The following is a 21,146-nucleotide window of genomic DNA, read 5'->3' as shown; positions in this document are numbered from 1 at the left end:
GTAGTCATATGTTGTTAACAACAATGATAAAAATCTGAACCAGCTTCTGAAAGAAAATGGTATTTTCCACCAGTGGAACAAGGTATCCATGTATGGGTTGTGCCTCCTCCTTGCTCCAGGGGCATGGCAGATTTCTTGCAGAGGCTTCCACTTGCTTGAGAAGGAACTTTACCTCCTCAGTCAGTGCCTCGCCTGCTCTGTGGATAGTTGAACTTCCACAGATCTCCCAACTCCCTTATTAAAAACACAGGCAAAAACACCTTAAAAATTGCCAGCGTCCACCTCTCTCTCATGAATAGCAGTGGTGGAGAGGAAGTATATGAAATTGTCTCAAATGCATCCATGTTTCAAGGCAGCAACTGGAATTGCACTGCCAAGACCTCGTCTCTGCAACATTGGTGCCTGTTTTTCAGCTGCCTGTTAACACAGCAATTTACAGTTCTTCTGTGGTAGCATCTTTCACGCCATTGACTATGTAAGACCAAGAGGCTCTAGCAAGTAGCAGAGCTAAAGGTGGTTTATCTATCAAGGTGGCAAAATACCTCATTACAGCTGAGCTCAGATGATCTTAAAGAAGAGGGGGAAGAGAGAGGTTGCAGGGGGAGGCCAGAGATGATAACTGTTGTTTGCCTCAGCCATATGCCTGGTAGAGCAACTCTATCTTGCAGGCCCTGTGGAACTGCATTAAATCCTGCAGGACCCTGGCCTCACTGGACAGAGCATTCCACCAGGCCAGAGCCCAAAAAGCCCTGGTTCTGGTTGTGGCCAACTGGATTTCCTTTAGGCTAGGGACAACAAGTAAGTTATCACTTGATGAACAGAGTGTCCATTGGGGAATACATTGTGGGAGATGCTCTCGAAAGTACATTGGTCCCAGACTATATAGGGCTTTGTATGTCAGTACTAAAACATTGAACTAGATCTGGTGCTCTACCTTCAATATCTCACACAAGGATACCTTCCTCCACTGATGGAATGAAACATTGGACTTCTCTTCAGTGGATTGGAAGGTATCCTTCCCCAGCTATTTAGTGGAGGAGGAATTGGAAAGGAACTACCTAAGTTAAAAGGAAAACCATCAGGGTTTTCTTCACCTATTTTTCAGCCTTTTAGTATTTCCACTTACAGGTCTTCAGGAAGTGTCAGGATGATGTTAGTGTGTGTATTGTCCTTGGTACTTTCCCGCCTGCTGGCTCTGGCTGTATGCCTAGACTGGGGGATTCCTGCCGAGTATTATCTCACTTTGCCTGTGTGAAACTATTCCTTGTTTAACTTTCTGTGGCGGGAAGGGGAAATGCTACTCTATTAAACTGCTATCACTGTTCTGAAACCTTCAGAACTCGCATTGCTTGTTTTCGACTATGACTGCCAGTACAATAAAGAACTGTTAAAAGATTACTTTTGCCTGGACTTTCCAAGTTTGTTACAGAAGAATTCTTTCTTAATGTGATTGTGACAAAAGAGGTGAATATGCTTTATCAGAAGCTGGAAAGACAGGAACTGGGGTGTGAAACATCTCAGGATAGTGGAAGCCTTTGGACAAAATGTTCATACGTCCTACCCATAGAGCACACAGGAGCCACGACCCATACAAGGATATCTTCCAACCCACTGATAAGAAGAAACTTTCATGATAAGTGCAGTGTTTCGTTGCATGTGTTGTGTTGACCATGACAAGAAGGGATGATAATAGTTTTTTAAAAATCCTTTCTGAAATAGTTAATATTAATCATATATAATAAACGGGCTAGTCACACTTTTTTGGAGCTCTCAGCTCCACCCACTTCGCAAGGTGTTTGTTGTGGGGGGAGGGGGAAGGGAAAGGAGATTGTAAGCCCCTTTGAGTCTCCCTACAGGAGAGAAATAAATCCAAACTCTTCTTCTTCTTAATTAAATAGGATGTCTCTTAAATGTGATGAGATGGACATATAGCGGGTTCATGTATGGTTTATGTAAGGGAAAAGCATTTTACAAATTATAATGATATGTTTGGCTATGTATTTTTCAGTCAACTTCAGAAGCTATTGGAATGTCACATAGACTGTCAGAAGAACAAATATCTTTCTCTAGTTTATGTAGCTCTCAGATTTCAGGTTATTTTGACAACAAGGCAACTTGTACTTCCCTGAGAGACCTTTGTATTCAGTGGTACCTTCCATCTGTGGAGAAATCATCAAAAGAAGAGACTATGGTATGATTTCAAAATTAGTTGCTGTGTTGCTTATTTTTGAAGTTAAGCAAAGTATCGTGAACATACATTAAAAAGCAAATGCAGGCAGTGCTGGATGCTGCATTATTTTCTATCCAAATCAAACATTAACACTGAGCTCTTTTGTCTGTCTTTAATTCTAAATTGATTCAGCTGGGATATGAGTTGTTCCAGCTAATCTCTTCATATCTGTCTACTGCTTTGTAGATATTTGAAGAATCTCCTTCGCTTGTATCAACCTGCATGAACCTTGAGATTGACTAGCTTTTCTTACCTTTAGTGAGGTTGATGACCTGTGGGTGACCACCTCAAGCTGTGAGCTCCCTCGGGAGGTGAAATTGGCACCAACCCTTCAAATTTCTTGAGCAAGCTGAAAACATTTTTATTCTGGAAAGCATTTGACTGGGTGGCTGCTGTTGTCTTCCTGTGTGATTTGACTGGATTTTTAGATGTTTGACAGATAGCTGCATTATGATATTTTAACTAGTACATTTTATTTTGTGTTTAATTCTGCATGAGAAGGCAAAAGGTGAAATATAAATATTCATAAATCAATCAGACTAAATACAGTAATTGACATTTGTGGTCTATCCCTGTGTCATAATTCTGTTATTATTTTTGTAGATGAGACCTAGTTTAGTGCTAGAGCAGAAGCTTGCTTGCAAAAGGTCCTAAAGTTGGTCCTAAATATCTGCAGCTAAAGGATTTCAGATAGCAGAGCTGAGAGAGATAATTGCCTGAGGCTTTGGAGAACTACTGCTAGACTATGCTGGAGGAGTTGGATCTAATAGTCTAATAGTATTAGAGAGGTCTGTATGTAGAAAATCAGCATGTATTTTGTCATTGGTAGTCAAGATTAATTTGCGTTGAAAACACACATTTCACTTCTTTGGTGATAATTTCTTTGCCCATATCTCATTTCCTTGGTGTGAGTTAATAATATTTCATAGGTATCAAATGTTTCTGTTTCAGTTACTTCATTTGTCACGCTACTGTTATTTTATTTGCGTGCAGATGTGCGGATTCTGCTTCCCTCACAAACCAAACATACACTTAAATTCGTTGGAAAAGAGATGGCCGCAGCCCGGTTTATTAACAAATAATGCATAACTCTTTTTGGAAGCTGGGCAGGCATATCGGGGCACATCCTGGCCACCAGGCAGCGAACCGCTGAACCTGGTCACTTTCAGCTTCACAGCTGACCCCTGGCCCTTTGGGCAGCGCACCGCTGAACCCCGGCACCGGGACAGAAGGTTACTAGATGTCACTTGGGCGCCTACCCATTTGTGACACCCCCTCCTGCCAGGGGTAGCGAGCTTGAAACAGGGCTTCCAGGCGTGCATCCTCAAGCCCAGCCCTACCCCCAGCCCTCTTATTGAGGCCCCCGCCTAGGGAGGTCTGGCATGCAAGCCTGCCTCCCTTAAAGGATGTGCCCCTATGCCCTGAATCCGCCCAGACTGCGACAAATGTCTGACATAAACAACTTACCACAAAACAACAGCCCAAAACTCAGGGCGGGAGGGTGGGTTCCGCTTGCCGGCAGCCTTGTAAGGAGGCTGGGCTGAAACGGACATGGGCTTAAATAGCCTGCCCGGCTCCCTCGTCATGTGACGGTTCCCACCCCCGTCACGTGACCCGTCGATCCAATAGGGAGGTGAGCCGATTGCTCCTTCCTCCCCTGCCGCAATGGCGCCCAGGGTAAGTCCTGGTCTGCTTTTTGCGTGCAGATGTGCGGATTCCGCTTCCCTCACAAACCAAACACACACTTAAATTCGTTGGAAAAGAGATGGCCGCAGCCCGGTTTATTAACAAATAATGCATAACTCTTTTTGGAAGCTGGGCAGGCATATCGGGGCACATCCTGGCCACCAGGCAGCGAACCGCTGAACCTGGTCACTTTCAGCTTCACAGCTGACCCCTGGCCCTTTGGGCAGCGCACCGCTGAACCCCGGCACCGGGACAGAAGGTTACTAGATGTCACTTGGGCGCCTACCCATTTGTGACACCCCCTCCTGCCAGGGGTAGCGAGCTTGAAACAGGGCTTCCAGGCGTGCATCCTCAAGCCCAGCCCTACCCCCAGCCCTCTTATTGAGGCCCCCGCCTAGGGAGGTCTGGCATGCAAGCCTGCTTCCCTTAAAGGATGTGCCCCTATGCCCTGAATCCGCCACTGAGCTGCAGCAAGCCGCTCCCGCCCCAGCTTCCTGAGCCCGGAGCCACCAGCCTATTGTGTGCCGCCCAGCCACTGCAATAGAGCATATCTCATGGTGTATAGCCAAATGTCCGACCCCACTCGGACAGGTGAACTCCATCTGGCCCGAATTGCGCCTCCTGCGCAAGGGATATTTCAGACTGTGGGATAAACTCACCACTCATATCCCGTACCACTTGGGCTGCGGCCTTGCAGGTCTCACTTCTGAAGACCATAGCTACTGCAATAATGCGTCTTTCATGGCGTGTCACCACACCTCTCCGCTCAACTTGGACAGGTGAGCGTCAACAAGGCAAAATTATGCTGTCTGGTAATTTGAGGCTTCAACCTGCAGAATAACCTCACCGCATGACTCCCAAACCACTTGGCTGTGTCCTTGCATCTCATAAACCTGGCCCAGTTTACGGCTATTGACTGAGAACCAGGGCCTCCCCTGCTTAGCCCCAGATAGCTAGCAGGATCGAGCTAGAGTGCACTTTTGTGCTAGGCTCCCTTGTACTAGGGCTGATAGCACTCCACTATGCCCGCCTATGTGATAGGCATAACCATATTTTCTGGCCAATGAAGCTGCCGATGCAGCTCTCCAAGCTGTAAACAACTAGCCTGACAGCCAATGCCCCTCTGAGCAGGGATGATGATGTGGAGCTGTGGCAAGCGGTGAACCACATCAGGAAACTTCCTCATAGAGCAGCGGCGGCAGCACATCCCATCGCAAACCATGTTGACCGAACCAGCTAGCATAACGATGAGTCCCCACCGATGCTCCACTTCCTCTGGATCGATGAGGCAAACCAACCAGCCCAATGGTCCGAGCTGTGTCCACCGATCCCTACTCCAGTTGACTGGCTCAACGAGACTAGGTAAATAAATTAGAGAAAATTGAGGCTGAACATTCGCCTTGTTAACTAACGACACCCATGTCTGACTGTCAAAATTCGCTCAGGGGTGACTGTCCTCCGCCACTGCCACAGCAGCTCTTATGCAGCAGGAATCTGGTCCGGAATCCCTGGTGGTAAATCCCAAGCCACCACTCAGAGTAATAGCACAGAACAACTTCCATCTAAACAGGGGAAACCCATCCCGGTGAGAGAAAGTGACTGAAATTGCTGGCTGCTAAGCTAGGACGACCGCAGCCTAAGTGACTGGGCATGAAGGCCCTGTGGTGTGGGTTTAAACCAGTTCACTAGATTATCATCCACCTCTCTTTAACACAGCCCCACACTGGGTCTCAGAGATGGTTTGCCACTGCCTGCCTTCATGTCACCCCGATACTCTAAGCTGAGTCAAAGTGTGTGACTGGCCCAAGGTGTGTGACTGGCCCAAAGTGTGTGACTGGCCCAGAAAGCTTCCATGGTGCCAGTGGGGATTCCCACATGATTATTCCCAAGTTCTAGTCCCACACCTTAACCACTAAACCATGCTGGCTCCGTGTGGTTAAAAGTTGTCCCTCTGTCAGGCTGGGCAGTTTGGAACTGGCCAGCCAGATCGCCAGATTGTCATCACCAATGACACATCGGCAAGGTAAATGGCCTGTGGTCCTTCACATTTTTAAAAGGCGCTACCTCTCGGTACCACGGAACAGAGAGGGGAAGCCTGAAACCCACTGGAATCCAATAGTCAAGTACTGACAGGGAAGACCTGAAGGAGTCCCCTAACGCCGGAAGAAGCCTCCTGGCCAAGCAAGATCAAGTAAATCGCCCACCACTAAAGACTGGAGGACTCCATCCATGGTCAAGTGCTGCCCCGGTCTCACGGCTGATCTGGAAATACCTCTGACTGCCAGTTGCCTTGGGGGCCAGGGAGCAGGAACAGTCCATCTGGTGACGAATTAAACTGTTGGCAATATCCGTGGTGATACCTGGAAAAGACCAGCCTTAAAAGAAATGCCAATTAGTTCTCATAATGACACCAACTCCTGGGCTAAGCGCCCAACCTTTGCCAAAGTGGCTGGATTGTCTGACAACTGCCCATGCCACGCTAGGATCTAACGTTATTATTTGCAGTGCCATAGCCGTATGGCTATGATAGCCAAAAGCCGTATGGTCGCCCATGGATTGTGCAAGCTGGGCCTAAAAGCCCTTTACAGCGCTATGACCCTGCCGACACATTTGGGTGCTCTAACGGGAAAGCATATCTATGAGCCGCTTGAATTCAAACCCATAAACAACACTTGTCCCTATACATCCTGTGGAAAATCCAGTGAAGACACGTTCCTCTTAAAAGAAAACCCTGGGCACAAAACTTGGCAACGTGGGGGAACCCTGTCAACCGTCAATATCAACAATCCTACCTGAGCACTAGAAGTGAACATGAAATCAAGTAGAAAAGATTAAGAAACCCTTACTACTTGCTTAAGACTGCACCTGTACCACATATGAGAGCATGAGGCAAGAAATTAAATCTCATTTGTGCCAAGTCCGACAACTTGTGATAAAACCCTCATTGTCGCTTAATAGGCACAGAGGGATGATTGCTTCTGATGGATTTGTTCAAGGTATAATGTCAATATTGAACCATGTGCAATTGGCTTTATCAGCAAGGAATATGCCCAACCAGAGTTGGCCTGGTTTGGTCAGCCAGCTCTGGGCATAATGAATAATCAATGTCAAGATAGCTGGCTATGTGTCTATAAATCTTCACATCTTTGGAATTATCATTATTATTAATTATTATTAATCACTCAGTTATTCAAACCTTCCTGTCACTTGTCTTGGGCTCAAGGCCTCTGACAAATGTGATAATATAACCTAGGGCCAAAAGAACCACACAGTAACATTGAATACCAGTGTTACATCTCTCTGCCCTTTGGCAGGAAGCAGAAAGTTTTCCTTCCAGCTGGGAACAATCCCTGAGACTCTTGCCCAACATTAGATGGAAATAGCTCTGGTAAAGAAATAGACAGTACTATGGTGCCAGGAAAATGCAGGCAATTCCTTTGCCATCTCAACTACCATTTACCAGTCCACCAAGGGCCCATCAGGAGAGACCTGTCATCTTACCATAGGTGTACTTAACATGGTCTGCCCATGTAATAAACCACCTAGAGATTTTCCATAAGCCACCAACTGGGCATTCCAAAGACAGGGGATGCCCTGCAGGGCTGTTATGTTGATTATTGAGAACCACAATTCTATCCCCTATCTCATCAAAGTGTTATCAAAATAGCCCAGCCAATTTCCTTCTGATTCTATCAAAGCATTTAATAAAGGTGGCCATGTACATATGTTATGAGAATTATTTCAATATATTCCCAGTCAATACTCACAAACCGATCAGTTGGCAATCAAGTAGCATTTATTCACGTCTATAGATGTGGAGGATAACCGCACCCAAGGGCGTTGGTCATCCTGAGGTCTGTGTCGTAGCAACAGCTCAATTTAAGGCCCCTGCTCTGTCACTCTGTGTCAATCTGTCCAATCAGGAGTTATCCAGACTGACCCAGAGGCTCACAATCTCCTAAAAAGGCAGACGCATACAGTTTTCACGTGTTCAAACCCACCCCCATAAGGCTATACCATGCCTTTATCACATGCCTATCCCACCCACAAAATCCCCTAGAATTCTATAAGCGCATTTCCCCTTTTGCCCCTGCCAGCTTGCAGTTAGTTAAGCAATATAGTTGAGTAACCAGTGTTCCAGTACATTGAACACGGGTACACTTAAGCAACTGTCCTTTCCGTATCTTACACCCACACAAGTCCATTCCCACTTCTCCTTTTCCTTGCCCGTTACTCTGCTGACCCCCTCCCTTCTTATTGCTTAAGCGCAGCTTCTCTTTCCCCAGCTAAGCGTTTGACCCTTATTTCATATGTGAAGCAGTTAGACTCTTGAACCAAAGTTGCAGACCTTTGACCCAACAGTTAGAATGTTTGCAAAGCCCCCTACTAAATTCTGCATACCTCACCACCCTGGATTTATCCATATCACATAGATCTCCAGGGGAAAATGGTAGTTTTTGGGCGCAGTATATAATCATAAACAAGAAATTCTGCACCCATTATTATGTATACATGCTGAATAGTTAAATGCCCTAGTTTTCCAAAGTGCTGAATTGAAGACCTGCACTTACCAAGGAAACCAAATGTTTAGATTGGACTCCCCCATTTAACGTGCCACTTCAGTCAGCTTTTATGTAAGACTCCCAATAAACACTTTCTAAGCTTTGCTGATAATAACAGCCTTACCATAGCCCTTTGCTATCTCAGCCAAAACCTTCTGAGTAACTGGACTTATTGCAGGATACCCCCAAGATATGGATTCCAAACCCTTTACTTCAGTTGCAATAGTTTTCTCTCACATACAGAACATTGCAAGGTGCCAGCATTAGATTTCTAAACTGTATTGACTAGCATAATGACCACCAAAAAGCACCTTTGCTTCTCTTATCCATAATGGAAACATACATGGAAAAAATTTGTGCTGGGAGCAGTTGCTCCCTTCCCCAAAACAGTAGCCCTTACATGGGAACCATCTATGCCAGCCACCAAACTGCCATAATCAAAGGTATGAGAAATTAGTCATAACTGGTGTTACCTGAATGTTCCTGATGTTTTGTCCCACTCTGATTCCAAACGTCTCCCTGACCATACCCACATTTTACCTGTCTTTAGAAAGTGCGAGTATGTGCCTTTTGTTCGATCTGTGCTGGCTGGATCACAAGCAGATCTGTTCATATCAGTAAAAGCTATCTTAATTACTGAGATACTGTGCACAAATGTGGTGAATCACAAACTTATGAATTAAACATGGATAAACAATACACTAATAAGGAATCTTTGTGCTCAGCTGGCCACCCAATTGGCCCCTTCTAAGACCCAAAGCCTTTATGGGCCTGCAAAGCCTTTTATTAATATTATTTTTAGGCCTCAATGGGGTCTGCAAGGCCTCCAAATCCTCCAGAGGCCTGCCAGGTCCTCCTAGGCCTTCATGGGCCAGCTGGGCCCTTACAGGCCTCTTTGGGTCTGCAAAGCCTTTACAGCTTCCAGGAGGCCTGCAAGGCTAACTTAGAGCATTGTCAATGCTGAAATTCATTCACTGCCTCTTCAGTGTAGAATAGGCCCGAAACAGGAGAGGATGAGGGATAACTAAAGGCCTTGATTTTGGCAGAACCTCAGCCCCTGATTATAAACCCACACTCACTGCCGTGACTGCCTGACAACTGTGAATGCTGAATATACTGTAAACCCTCAGTAACTAACTATGAATAACCGTGGATCTACAACATCTAACTATACTAAGACTGAAAACTAATAGGCAGTAAAACTGCCCAGCAGCGGGGACCTAACATGGCCCCTGTAATCTGCCTGGCAACCAGGAGCTCAGAATGGCCACCGCCACCCCTCTGCTGATATTACAACGGGCGCCCTGCCTCTGCCTTGGGCTTCACATTCCTTTGTGGCGGGGGGCGGGCGACTCACCCGCCCCACCATTGGACCCTCTCCTGAAGCTCTCCTCGTAAAATGCTGAGCGGAGACTAGTCTGAATTGGGTTATGGAGCGGCGGCCGCTCGCCCCACCTCCTCCCATTGCACTCAACGTGGCTGGCCGTGAGTCATTTCCAAATCCCGGCCCGGCTGCTGAGGCATCCGCGGCACGCAGCCGCTTCTCCTGCCGCAACATCTCGAACTGGACCGGGACCCACATCCCTGGGAACTCACCCACCTCCAGGAGGTGGCCTGCCGATTTTTAAAAGGCCCCAGTCAATGCCGCTGGCCAACAAGCAGCAAATCTGCCGCTAACAGAGCCTTCCCGCCCCCACCAGCCTCGATCTGAGCGATCGTTGTCTGGCTGTCTAGGGTGCCAGGAGACCTTGCTCTGCCGCCTGGAGCTACCCCCCCCCCCACTCCTCAAGGCCCGCCCGTGCTGTTCCCAGGCCCGAGCGATGCCTCGGGCCTAACCAGCTGCAAGCTGGAGCAACCGCTCCGCTTGCCGGCAGCCTTGTAAGGAGGCTGGGCTGAACCGGGCATGGGCTTAAATAGCCTGCCCGGCTCCCTCGTCATGTGACGGTTCCCACCCCGTCACGTGACCCGTCGATCCAATAGGGAGGTGAGCCGATCGCTCCTTCCTCCCCTGCCGCAATGGCGCCCAGGGTAAGTCCTGGTGCGCTTTTTTTTGAAACCTTTATTTTTTGAAGCCATACATCTGCAATCTTACAATAGTTTAGGTAGCAAGATGCTGTAAAACTGGGCGTTTGTGGCACTCAGAACCACATCTAGAGCTCTGAGTTTTAGAGCATTACCAGTGCCTTGCACAAGTGTGCTGGTATAAATTACTGATGATCCCCCTTAGATTTGCAATTTCTATTGTGTCTGGGTTGGCAATGCCAGTACACTGCTTTGCAGAACACTTTCTAACAGGGAATGTGCAGAAATGTAGCAATATAATGATTTGCTATTATCACACTGGTTCATATTGCAAAGATTATGCATATGAAGAAATCAGTGTAAGGGAGAACAAATGGTTCAAAGCATGCTCACATGACAGCCCACTTCTATACAAGCAAAGGCTATTGACTACAGTTGGCTTATTTTATGGAATGCATTTGAAGTAATATGCTTTATGTAAAACCAGAGAATGATGAATTTGTTACAATATTTTGGTACTCTATACAGTTAATCAATTACATGGGGATCCAAGTATATTATTAAATATCATCAGCTTTAAAGATCTGCTCCATATTCATGACACAAGCTGTTTTTGGAGTAATGCTGTTGAAAGGGACAATAAACTAAAGTGAGATTCTCAGGAATGGTTCCTTGATGATCCAGATTCTGTTCTATGCAAAGTTCCTCCCTTCCACCAATGACTGCAGATGGGCAAGGAAGCAACAGGGCCCAAAGACTTCCAGTGGTAATGGGGAAAATCTGGACTATGGCTTTAGATACTGCTTTCCACATTCAGTTGTGCAACCAGTAATGCAGCAAGCTGGCAGCTACTTATATATTTCAGTAATACTTCAACAAGTTAATTTCTTTTAGCCCTTTAATTGCAGCATACAGAAGTGTGATAAAACAAGATATAAAAATCAGCAAGTGTTTGATATTGTGTGTGTTTTCTCTCCCACCCACCCCTTATAGGTTTTGTTTGTCTATGCTTACAATATAAAACCAGTCAAAATTATCAGCATCACAAGTTTCCATTCGGACAATGTGTTTTGTGGTTATCTGTGGATTCCACTGAACAGGTAACTTTGTCCAGCTTTTTCAGTCTTTGTTGCATGTTTTACTGTAAATGCCAGAACATTCTTTGATATACTTGCTGTGAACTGTTGTATAATACTTTTGTTAAACTGTATTGATGTAATAACTGTTTATTAGTGTTTTTTTAAAAAAATGGCTGGAATCCAGAGCTCCATGTACACATGGAAAGCACTTCTGCATATGCAAAGGGGTCACCACATGCCCACCATGTTGTTGTGTTTATTACTTTTTGACTTTTAGGTTTGGCTTTTTGAGGGCGAAAGGGATTCAGTTGGATGGAATGAGTTGGGTAGACACAATAAATACGCTGTAAGATATCCTTCATAGCTCCTTGGATCCTAACCAGAAGGTATCCAAAAGGGAGATCAATTGTCATGGCTGTAGAGTGGGCAAAATTATGTAGAGTGGGGGAAATTGTCAATTGCCATTGCTGTAGAGTGGGCAAAATTAGGAGTAGTGACATGAAATAAAACAGAACAAAGAAATAAACTCGATATTAGGTGTCAGAAAAACTGAAAGGTATCTAATTGCAATGCAGTAATGTAATAAGTAACATCTGTGAGGCTAAAGTGGATGAGTTGCTAGAAAACCAGATGAAGGAATATTGCCATTCCAGTACAAGAGCCCTTCTATGGAAACATCCAGAGATTGTCTAAAGAGAAACCTAATCTTGATTGAAAGAAAAAAGCAGCTGACCCTTAACATCCTACACTGGAGTAAATAAATAATTTTAAATAAGGAGAGGTTTGCCCAAATAATCGTGAGCTTTAATTATTACTCCAGCACCATGGACTTAACCTATGGAACAGCAATTTCATCCACACTGCTTGTGAAGAACTTGTAAGGAAATCATCCTAATACAGAAAGCAATGAAAAGGAGGAAGCCTAAAGGCTCTGATAGTATTACTCAATTAAATAAATTTTATTTCAAATCTGTATAATATTTAGAATATCGTTCTAGAGTACTAACAATATTCTATTCTTATAGTGTTGTTGCTGTGCGTGAAAAGTTGTCTAATCTGAAGCAAAACATTGAAATGTTAATGCACTCAACCACAATGTCTCATCTAAAAAGTGGAACGCAGCATGTTCTTTTACCAGAATCCGGCAGTATTATCTTAGGAGCAGTGATTGATAAAAAAACAGAGGTACATACGTGCAGTCAATGCTCAGTCCTTGGACACAATATGTAGCATTTATTTTTTTCCTAGAGTATTTGAAAATTAGGAAAAAACCTAGAAACCCATAGATGACAACTTTTATCTGCTTCAAGGCAAAATTAACCAGTCTTAAGAACCTTAACAATCTTCTGTTTGCTTATTTGTTCCTCCCTTTGTATTTGTTAACATAAGTAGTATAGGTTGCCCTACATTGCCAGAGTCCTTCATTTTCAGGGAGGCCTCCAATTTTGAACCTTACACTCCAGTGGACTGTTAACCCTGGCAATGCCCTTGATCTTCACATGTTTCCTTGAGTGTTGAGTGAGCTCAAGAATGGGTTCTCTGAGGAGGTGGTGAGGGCGCTGTCTTTAAAGGTTTTTGTAAGGTTTTGCTAGGGCTTTTTAGTGGGATTTGAACTACAGGCATCTTCTTGGAGTGGGGGTGTGGGTGGGTAATTGGACTGTGATGTATAATGAATGGTTCTAATTTAAAATTGTAAAGTGCTTTGACCCACAAGTGAAAGGTAGGATCTAAATATTTTAATAAATATGTTTCATTCTGAATTCATCTGCAGATTTGTCTCATGGTGGCTAGAAAACAGAACTACTTGAAAACTAATAACAAGAATTTTCCTAAAATGCTTATCCTATTCAGATTCAATAAAAAGTACATTGTAGAAAAGTACATTTAATTATTTCAATATGTACCCATTGTCAGTATCCTGTTAAAGACAAGAAAAGATCTGCAAGAAACTTGTGAAGAGGGTACATCCCTCCCCTGCTTTGCTTCTTTCCCTCTTCACATCTCCCCTACGTACCCTCTTGCTGGACACATCATGACTCCTTGGCTGCCAATCTTGGGATTCCTCTCAGTTTGGAGAAGAATCTATTTTCTGTCATTTTGGACCCAACTTGCGGATTTTGGTATCTGTAGATTTGTCCACATTAGAGAAATAGATGAATAGATGTAGGGTGGGATAAAAAAGATGCTGGCAAAAATGCTAGCTGCAGGACTCTGATAGACTGTAGGTCTTTGTATCCACATCAAGATGGGGCTGTGGGCAGCTGTATGCAAATCAAGATTGGAGAGTCTATTCGCCATCTAGTTCCCTGAAGGTCTGTAGCTTGAGCTGTATTTAACAACCCCAATTTATTCAAATCTGTATTATTTTTCACTGCATTTGAAAAACTGTTTACCTGCTTTGGAATGAGATGGCCACGTGTTTCTAAAAACAAATATGGCATGAAAGCCACATAGGCTGTCTTATTTTAATATTTTCGTCAGCACCATTTTTGTAGCTTTATTAACAAGATTGAATAAAGTTTTGTTACCAAAGAAATCAAGAGACAGCCCAGACCTTTCTGTGATGTGCAGTATTGCTGCATAACTGCTGCTTGATGAATGCCAAGACGAAGCAGACACTTATTTTCAAAGTAGGAGACCTTTATCAGGTGACAGTTGTTCTCCTGTATCTATTATAATAAATGATTAATGATGCACATGCTGTCATTTCTCCTGATGGATATTATGACAGCACAGACAATAGTTAACTGCTTTCATTACTGAAAAGCTGTATCTTGAGTGGCTTGAAATGCAAAATCAATCAGATGTATTGGACATTAGGTTTAAATATAAGATAGCACTACTTTTTGATGCTGTGTTGGTTCACTGTGGAATTTTATACACATTTTTCTTATTAACTGAGTAATCATATCCTAGTCTAGATTTGCTGCACCATGATTCAGATGGCTAGGATGGGATATGGCAAAGCTGTGCAATTAGACTGCTGTGGGAAACAGTACTGCAGTGGTATGAAACGGCCCATGGGACTGTGTCCTCAGCAGCTAAAGGTTAATGACCCAGACACTTTGAATTTGGCAGAAGAAAAATAAGAATCCTTGAAATACTGTAGTTCAAAATCGTTTAATAATTGCATTTGTTCCCTTCCTTTACTACATTCAGGAAATGGTCAAGCAGTGTTTATCAGAAATCAAATATTTGCTCTCTGTGGGTTCAAATCAGCCAACCCCAATCAGTGAGGTAAGTTATTGAGCTTGTAAAAACATGTTTCACCAAACTGTATATGACTTACATAGTATTTTTTAATTGCAATAAGTTTTTAAAAATACATACATCCACATCTAAAATTTGCAAAATTACTTTTATTGGCATATTTAGTCCATTTCATTATAGCCTGAAGTATTATTGCTCTTCTTTAGGCACACAGTAGAAAATGAAATAAATTATGTTCACCATGTAAATTTGATATAGTACTTCAGTGAAGATCCTGGGATGATGTGCTTTGTGTTTTTCCTAAAACTTTTTAAAAATTGACATTTTCTGTCCTTTCTATAACTTAAACACATCCCTCATGGCTTTGCCATGGGAGTTGCTTACTGCACAATATGTTCTTCCTCCAGGTCATTGTTGTCTAGAGAAAGTAAATATTCCTTTTCTGATCCTGAAGTATGGAAAATGTAGACAACATTACTTATTGGATAGTTTCCTGACCATTCTCAAGTTAGGCTGGTGTTGTGGTAACCAGTGCAGGAGGAACAGGTTTCTAGAGAAATATTTTCTCATGCTCTGGTAATGACTGCATTGTTGATGTCCTTTTCAGCCTCTGTTTTCCACTGATACCTTCCTGACAACCTGCTGGTATTTCCTTCTAAGATTTTTCATTTACCTAAGGCATGAGTCTTCCCCTCATTTTAGCTGTTGACCAGTGAGAATATTACTCCCAGGGTCTGTCTTGGGCTGCTAGCATCACCACAGACTTACATTTCTCATTCTGTTAAGACAGTTTGTTTTGCTTAGTTCATGGTTTTTCTCTCCTATTTTGCAGATCCCATTTGACATATCTTTAACAGCAATAAACAATTTATGGAAATTATTTGATCCAGCTAATGGGTGTGTGATAACAGCAGGGAATATTTTCAACTGGATAGTTTCTTTGCTGTCTTAAGTGATCTTTCCAGAGGAAAATGAATGTGCATTTAATGGAGTTTGATGGGGTTCTGGAGTCACATCTTGTATTAATGAAATAGATAAAAATTGCCTGTTATAGGAAACTGTCCTCTGTAATTTACAAAATATGTTTAGCAATACTTTCAGTAAAAATATTATGTAATATTGCTTTTTACAGCTTAACAGTATTCTTTGGTCTTAATTTTCCTATGTTCTTATTATTGCAAAAGGTTAAAGCATTGTTCTTCATGAATTGTATGATTCTGTTAGTTTCACTGATACCTGTTTTAATAGAACCAAAATATGTTTTTCTATTGAAATTTTACAAGATTTACAAAAGAAACTAGATTGGATTCCCTTAAAGCTAATAAAATACTGTTTTATCATTTCTCATAACTGCTTAAAAGTAAATAATCTTAAATTATAAATACTGTCATATAGTAGTTTTTCATGAACTGAAGCATTTCCTTGTATTTCTTTTATTATCTTTGAAACTTCGGATGTTTTTGCTTTTCAGTTTTTGCTGCCTTTGTTGTGTTTTTTGATTAAAAGCAACTGGAATTATCTGTAAAGAGGTCTTTTCCACTTACTTTAGACTATGTCAACCATTAATTGTTGGACATTTCAGTTTTTTTTTTAAAAATGAGACAATCACGAAGAGTAAAATAGTAGAATCTTACAATACTCTAGAGATACAGAGATTTTGGCATTCTTCACATTTAGTTAGTTCCACTAGGGTTCCAATACAGAGTAACCTGATTTCTGTTCCTTGACTGACATAACAGTTATTGATAGGTAAAAGAACTGTACATCAGTAGTGAGTATAATTTGCTGCTTTAGAGTACCATATTCCCTTTTTATGCTGAACATAGTCCAGATTGTTTCTATGGGGGCTATGACCTAGTCTGCCACTTCTCTTATGGTATTTCCATGGTGCATCTAATTAGCTCAACTTAAACTTGCTAACATGGTAGTCCTTACACAATGATTTCACACAACTGCTAAGATTATTAAAATAACAATTTTATAGGCCAATCCAGAGGGTGGAGGAAATGGAGTTAAGGATGTGGCATGGGCTTGTGCTGATGTAGGTTCCCACCCCACTAATGTAAGGGGCAAACACGCAGGCAGAGAGGGTACCTATGTCAGTAGGCAGATGCTGCACACTTCCATGGTACCTGAACCTGGAAGACTCCACCATCTCATGGCTCTGCCAACACACAAGGCCTGTCAGTGCACCATGGAGTGGACTGGAGCGTTCCCAGGGATGGAGTTGGCTTTCAGCCTGGGTAACCCCCTCCTCAGCCACAGACATGTGCCACCAGAAGTGTGGCATAAGTCCTTTTTTTGAAGGGTTAATTTTCAGGAGTCTGGGAATTTTCTTGGGTTTTTTTCTCCTCACGCTGCCTGAAAACCCTTTACAGGCAGTAGTGCCATCCCTGGCTGCCGTGTGCTCTGGACTGGGCTAATAGTCAAGTGTTTAGTACAGGGAGGTTGAAAACATTCTTGTGCTAGGCTGTTTAGTGATATTTTGTAACTTAGAAATGTAAACAGTGTTTTCTTTCCTACATTTTAGATAAACTGTATAGATCTTAGCTCTGATATTTATGTATGCGAGAAGGAGTTGTGCTCCATGGAAACTGCTATTGGAAATTAAATGGGCAGATCCTTTGCAAGAATCCCTCTTAGTTTTGAGGCTTCCACTCTGCTTGAGATTCTCTTTAATAGGTCATTAAGTTTAAAAAAATTAAGATGTCTCTTTTGAAAACTGTTTGTCTAAAATAGGACTAATTCAGCAAAAATGCATAACAGATGCAAAAAAAGCAGACTATTCAGTTTGACAGAAGATTCAGCGCAAGATTCAGTTAAAAACAAATAAAACTCCCTCTACTTGTCTTTGGTGATCCTGAGAGAACAATAAATACCTGATACTCTCAATATAAAAGGGATAACCCCCCACCCCAAAAGCCACTTTCTCCCTTTTGGAAAGGTGCTGCAATAATTGTTTATGAAAGGGACAGTTTAAAATTACCTTATCAGGAATATTGTACATCTTACTTAAAATCACTCGGATTAAAATATATATTAGCAACTAAATAAAACCCTATTTTAGAAAAGCTTGCTTTGTACAGCTTGTCAGCATTGTACCGTTTACAACTATTAAAATCATTTTACAAGTATATATGATTCTTGTCAACTTTGTTTTTAAACATCTGCTTTTAAGATCTATAATGAAATTAGAATTTTATCACATCTCTTCATGTTGCTGCAAAATTGTAATGCTGAGATTTCAACAACAGTGTAACCATAGCAACCAATGTTCCTGTCATAAATCTGTGATTAAGAATGCACTGCAAGTTGTAGAAGAAAAGTCACAAAAATTCTTTTCTTCAGAATAACTAATTAATAAGGTTAGATAATAGAAATTATATGTTACATGGTGGTATGAAATTGCAAACAGAATTTAATGCGGTTTTCAAAGTGTTATTTTGTACGTTTATAAAATAGTTTATTACATATTGATTTATTATATGTTGAAATTTCAGGCATTTGCCAAACCAATTGAGCTAAATATGTAAATCAGAAATACAGACACAAACAGTCCAATTCAAACCCTGATTCTGAAAGCAATCTTAAGCAGTTCAACTCAAAATAAAGTCCTCTGTTATTCAGTGAGGCTGACTCTCAGGAAAATATCCTAGACTGGCGCCAGTTCTTGTTCAAATTCAGAAGTCTAGTAGGGAGAAACATAGATGCCCCACAAACAGACCAGCTATACCTTTGCATGTGCACATTAGCCATAATTTCCCAGGCTTCTAAAGGTATCAACAAAAGATTGCTGGAACTTGCCACCAAAGAAATACAGTCTTTCCTGGATCCAGTGGTCAATCCATGCCATACTGAGGCTGTGTGGTGAAGATTTTCCATTCTGCATTAATCTCTACCATGAGTATAGAGGCATGTACACTAGCATCTGAGCTTCCATACAGAAGTTCTCTTTATATTTTCCTCTATTAGCTGCCATTTTCCCTTGCTGTGTCACTTTTTAAATTAATCAGTAAATGGTATTGCAAAGTAGCAATTGCATTTTCTTTACAAAGTCTTTAGGAAGTCCTCCAGTGGTACATCTGGCAAAATGAGAGGCTGACAAAAGGCAGATGGTACCTGTGTAGATTGGACTTTTGAAAGTGTTCACCTCAGATGGTATAACATAGTTGACTGCACTCTTATGAAAAAGATTCTAGCGAAGGTTTGGGAAAGAGCTTACTGCTGATGGAAAAAGAGATGATTGGTATATGGCATCATGTGGATATAAAAAAAAACACTGGTCCAGTTGGGATGGCAAAGCAAAGCAAAACCTTTACATGGAAGTAACCTGAATGGAAAGCATTGATGGCTTTGAGTTCCTTAATAATATTATTTTATTGCATGGGGATTGCACAAACAGACTGCTTAACAACACTGAGAATATTTGCAGCCTAGTTCCATGAGTGAAGACTGAATTCCAGAGAACATACAGGTCCTTGAAGAGGACCTCCTCCTATCCCCTAAAACTCTAAGCCCTAAGCTAAGAAGCTTTCTGGGGTTCTGGACCTTGCAGACAAAAAGTCTCTCTGATGAGACTCCATGGTTCCGATTTGAGATCATTCCTCCCAGCATATTTGGCATCTCTCCTTTTTGCCTTGCCTCATCTGGGGTTGCGAGGGGGGGGGGAGGGAGAGAACAGAAGGAACAGGGAAAGTACAATCATTTAAAAGGTGTGATGAGAGAAAGATTAAGGATTAAAGGGGCTTTAAACATTTGAAGTTAGGAGATTAAGGAATAAAGACAAATCCCTAAAGACATGCGAGCACAGGCACTAGACTACTGCTATGCCCTGAGGCAGGAAAATAACTGAAGACAAGATGGATGATTCCTACAGGAAACAAGAAATAAAGATTTGTTCCTGCCTCTTCAAGTGATTGGTGGGAACAGAGGCGTATGGGGGGGGGGGAATTATAGAGTAAGTAATTATAGAAAAGATATTGGGAAAATGTCAATTCTCCATCTGAGCCAAAGGACATCTTTGTGGGTGATTCCCACCCAGTGGTGTACCACCTACAGGAATCATCCAGAAATACGTTCGCTGGCTCAGAGGGAGAACTGGCATTTTCCCAATATCTTTTCTATAATTACTTAGAGTCAAATAAGTGCTGGCATCATTCAAGCTTTTCTCAGCATTTCTCCTCTCCCATAATTTTTGCTTCATGTACCAAAGTTCATGCATATTTGTCCCACTTTTTTTGCTTATATTTGTCAGGAACTGTGCCTGGTGATTGAGGGGCATTCCTAGCTTAATGCTTTTGTAACAATTTATATTGACAGGGATGGCATGTGGGTGATGGAGGTATACTTTCACTTCAGTATAATTGTTGCAAGATATATGTAACCAGCCTGTTATACATAATGGAACTTCCCTTTCTCTTGATCTTTATGGCTTCACATGTTTGTAGATAAGTAGGCTGGTGGTTTACTCCCAGGAGAAAACAGAACGTGTCTGTTACCCTGTGGGGGTAGCAAGCCAGGTGGCTGTATCTTTCCCTATCGCTGACCTTTGGGCATCTAAACTCAAAAATAATTCGTTTTACACATTCTTTGGGAAAACCGGAGGAGGGGCTCTTTGGAAATAAAGGGGGTAGTAAAAGCCAAGTCTGGCAGAATTGGCTTTCTTAAGCTGGGTACTTTGATGCCTTTCAATAAGCACAACTGATCAAGAATCCAGAGTCTGTTTATTGGCTAAATGTATGAGACCTAACAGTACTAGAGAAGAAACAGGGCAAAATATTGAGGAACAAAGCTCTTGTAAGCAAGGTGACAGAAGGTAAAAAGCAAACAATTTTCCTTGTGTACAGGTGTATTTCTTATGGCAATTGCCGTAAAAGCCACCCAAAGCTCTGCTGAGTGGAAATTATTTTTGATACAAATTGCCATTTGGGCCTGATGAGTAGCATTTATGTCTTCTTATTTATGTTTCAGGATTTGTAACTGCATTTGTTTTCAACTTGAAGTAAGCTGCTTTGAGTATTGTTAATCTGAAAAAAGGAATATATAAATACTCCTAAATGTAATAAATCTGAAATCTTCCCAAGATAAAACAAGGACTGGGTCCAGATTCTGGAACAGCATTACCTCAGCACAGAGAAACATTTAGACCTGTAATTATGTTATTTATTACAGTTAATTATTAATTATAATGTTATTTACTAGATTTAATTATCAATTATTATGTTATTTGACTTGCTTGGGAAAAACTAAAAGTATCATAGTACTCTTCCCCCACCCCCCCAGAAAGGGCACTATCTCTTCTAAAGAACTGATGCCTTCAGGCCTTTCCTTGAAAATTACAGTTAACACAGTTAAAAG

General features: G+C 42.1%; 1 protein-coding gene across 1 annotated transcript in view; it reads left to right on the top strand.

Moving 5' to 3' along the window:
* CFAP54 (cilia and flagella associated protein 54) overlaps positions 1–17,601 on the top strand; it is a 177,571-nt gene extending 159,970 nt beyond the window's left edge. Inside the window, exons 66-70 of the mRNA XM_048500704.1 lie at positions 2,009–2,191; positions 11,494–11,600; positions 12,605–12,764; positions 14,739–14,816; positions 15,622–17,601. Coding sequence (XP_048356661.1) covers positions 2,009–2,191; positions 11,494–11,600; positions 12,605–12,764; positions 14,739–14,816; positions 15,622–15,741 — 648 coding nt within the window. The 3' untranslated portion in view covers positions 15,742–17,601. The remainder of the gene's footprint in view (positions 1–2,008; positions 2,192–11,493; positions 11,601–12,604; positions 12,765–14,738; positions 14,817–15,621) is intronic.
* Positions 17,602–21,146: the final 3,545 nt, after the last annotated feature.

This window comes from Sphaerodactylus townsendi, linkage group LG06 (assembly GCF_021028975.2).
Source record: "Sphaerodactylus townsendi isolate TG3544 linkage group LG06, MPM_Stown_v2.3, whole genome shotgun sequence".
Lineage (NCBI taxonomy): Eukaryota > Metazoa > Chordata > Lepidosauria > Squamata > Sphaerodactylidae > Sphaerodactylus > Sphaerodactylus townsendi.
The sequence above is the reverse complement of the archived record's forward strand: the minus strand, read 5'-3'. Positions and strand labels throughout refer to the sequence as shown.